At 67.8% G+C, this 2,180-nt stretch overlaps 1 protein-coding gene across 1 annotated transcript in view; it reads right to left on the reverse strand.

Moving 5' to 3' along the window:
* Positions 1-6: 6 nt before the first annotated feature.
* Positions 7-2,180, reverse strand: part of TNKS1BP1 (tankyrase 1 binding protein 1) — a 5,467-nt gene continuing 3,293 nt past the window's right edge. Inside the window, exons 5-12 of the mRNA XM_017732753.1 lie at positions 2,099-2,178; positions 1,657-1,979; positions 1,328-1,332; positions 1,169-1,289; positions 949-1,085; positions 632-798; positions 453-518; positions 7-260 (exon numbers count right to left, since the gene is read on the reverse strand). Of these exons, the coding sequence (XP_017588242.1) occupies positions 458-518; positions 632-798; positions 949-1,085; positions 1,169-1,289; positions 1,328-1,332; positions 1,657-1,979; positions 2,099-2,178 (894 nt within the window). The 3' untranslated portion in view covers positions 7-260; positions 453-457. The remainder of the gene's footprint in view (positions 261-452; positions 519-631; positions 799-948; positions 1,086-1,168; positions 1,290-1,327; positions 1,333-1,656; positions 1,980-2,098; positions 2,179-2,180) is intronic.

Raw genomic sequence — 2,180 nt, forward strand, 5'->3', positions numbered from 1 at the left:
GACACCACGAGCCGGACCCATCGCCCTGTGTCCGGGGCCATACACGAGCAGGGGGGAGGGGAAGGGGGGGCGCGTGCCCACCCCCAGCCCCTTGGGGACCATGGGAACAGGGTACAAAGGGGGGATGGGGAGGAGGTGTTGGGAAGACAGGGACCCTGCGAGCTCGTACAAAGTGCATAGGTGAGTGTGTGTGTGTGTGTCCCCATGGGAGGGGACAGCCCTGGTCCGGGGACAGCGGCTGTCGGCGTCGGGGAGCGAGCCTGGAAGGGACACAGTGGGGACGGGGTGAGGACCCTGCAGGGCCCCCCCCCAGGGGTGACCCATCCCGGGGGGACCCAGCCAGAGCAGACAGGAGGGAGGGGGCTGCCCCCCAGCAGTGCAGACCCCAGGGACATGGGGAAGCCCGAGCTGGGGGAGTGTGTCCCCAGCACTGCCCCAAATTCCCCACTCACCTCGCTCAAGGCTTCTTCCTTTTCAGCTTCAGCGCCTGCAGCCAGTGGGGGGGAGAGGCCTCGGATCTGGGGTGTTGGCACAGCCTCAGCATGAGCCCCCCAAAACCAGTCCCGGCACCCAGACCAGTGCCCTCAGCCCCCCTTTTGCCCCCATGAGGGTCCTGGCCCCCCACACTCACCCTGAGGATTTCTCTGGCTTGGGGGGCAGGGTCGGGGGTTTCCCACTCACACCAGGGATCTTGCAGGACTTGGAGCGCTGCACGTGGGGGTCCTTAGGAGGGGTCCCCTTGCTCTCCCCTGATGATGTCCCCTCCTCGGCCGAGCGGTTGCGACCCCTCAGCTTGGCCTGGGGGCAGAGAGAGAGGTCAGGGAGACACACAGTGCTCTGCCCCCCAAATCGCCCCACTGCCTCCTCCCTGCCTTTAGCCCCCAGCCCCACCCTGCCTCAGTTTCCCTGTGTTCCACCCTCCCTTGCACAGGAGTCCGAGGGTCTCACCTTGATGGCAGAGGCACTGAGGCCAGGAAAGAGCGGCACCTTGACCCCCCTGCCCGAGGGGGAGCCGCGCATCCGCCGGCTCCGGGGCTCCTCCGCTGCCTCCTCGTCAGAGGACGCTGCCGGGGCTGGCCGGGGCTCTGTGGGGACACAGGGACAGTGTCACCATGACACTGTGCCAGGACAGACACCCCGCTCCCGTCCCCATCCCTGCTGGGTTCACCCGTGGAGTCCCGGAAGATCCAGCTGTCCCCCTCGGTGGCGGTGGGGCGCACGGACGGTGCCCGGTGCTGGCGCTTGCGGCCCAGGCTGGCTTTGCTGCGGAACACGCTGCTGTCCAGGAGGAATCACGTGTGATTCCCGGGATCCTGTCCCCACGTGTCTCCGCTGTGCCCTTCAGCTCCCTCTACGCTGGTGGGACCCTTCTCGTCGCCTTCTCCACCCCAGGTGAGGCTCTTTGGCCGGGGGGTCCCCAGCCCCGGGGGGGACCTCTTCGGTAACCGTTGTCCCCGCTGACCCCCGTGTCCCCAGAGATGGCGGTGCTGCTCCCCACCCCAGCCAGCACACCCACAGCAGTGCTGGGGGCCCTCAACCCATGGCCGACCCTGGGGGCAGCAGGGTCAGAGGGCAAAGCCCCATCCACAGACACGTCCTGTGACAGCCAGGCAGTCCCAGGCCTTACAGGGTGACTGGAATCTCCCCACTCCCCACTCACCTCCAGAAGAGGAAATTCCTGCCCCTGCTCCATGGACCCCTCGGGCTGGGGGGTACCCAGAGAGAGCTGCTGCTCCCCCCAGCTTGAGGAGCTCTCCCCATCCGGGTGGTCTGAGGACTGTTCCTCACTTCCTGTGTCCGCTGGGATCCCACTGGGAGCCTCTGGCAGCAAAGGGCGGGCCCTGGTGCTCTGCGGGGCAGCGGCCGGCTCAGAGGGGTCCTTCTCCTCCTCGGAGGGGCTGGGTGACTCGCTCCAGGGGGGCTCAGCAGCCGGGAGATCAGCTGGAACGTCACCCATCGATGGGCTGGGGGCCGACCTGCTTGGGAGACAAAACCCCAGAGTTGCTCCAGCCCCAGAAAACACAAGCCCTGCCCCAAACCCCTCCGTCTGCCACAGGGGAAGCTGCTCCCTCCCTGCCACCACCGGTGCCCTCCTTACCCGTGCTCTGCGCCGATGTCCCCTCCCAGGCTCCGCTCCCCCGCGCCAAGGTCCCGGCTGCGGGCGGCACAGAGGGCGCCAA

This window comes from Corvus brachyrhynchos, unplaced genomic scaffold (genome assembly GCF_000691975.1).
Source record: "Corvus brachyrhynchos isolate BGI_N302 unplaced genomic scaffold, ASM69197v1 scaffold624, whole genome shotgun sequence".
Lineage (NCBI taxonomy): Eukaryota > Metazoa > Chordata > Aves > Passeriformes > Corvidae > Corvus > Corvus brachyrhynchos.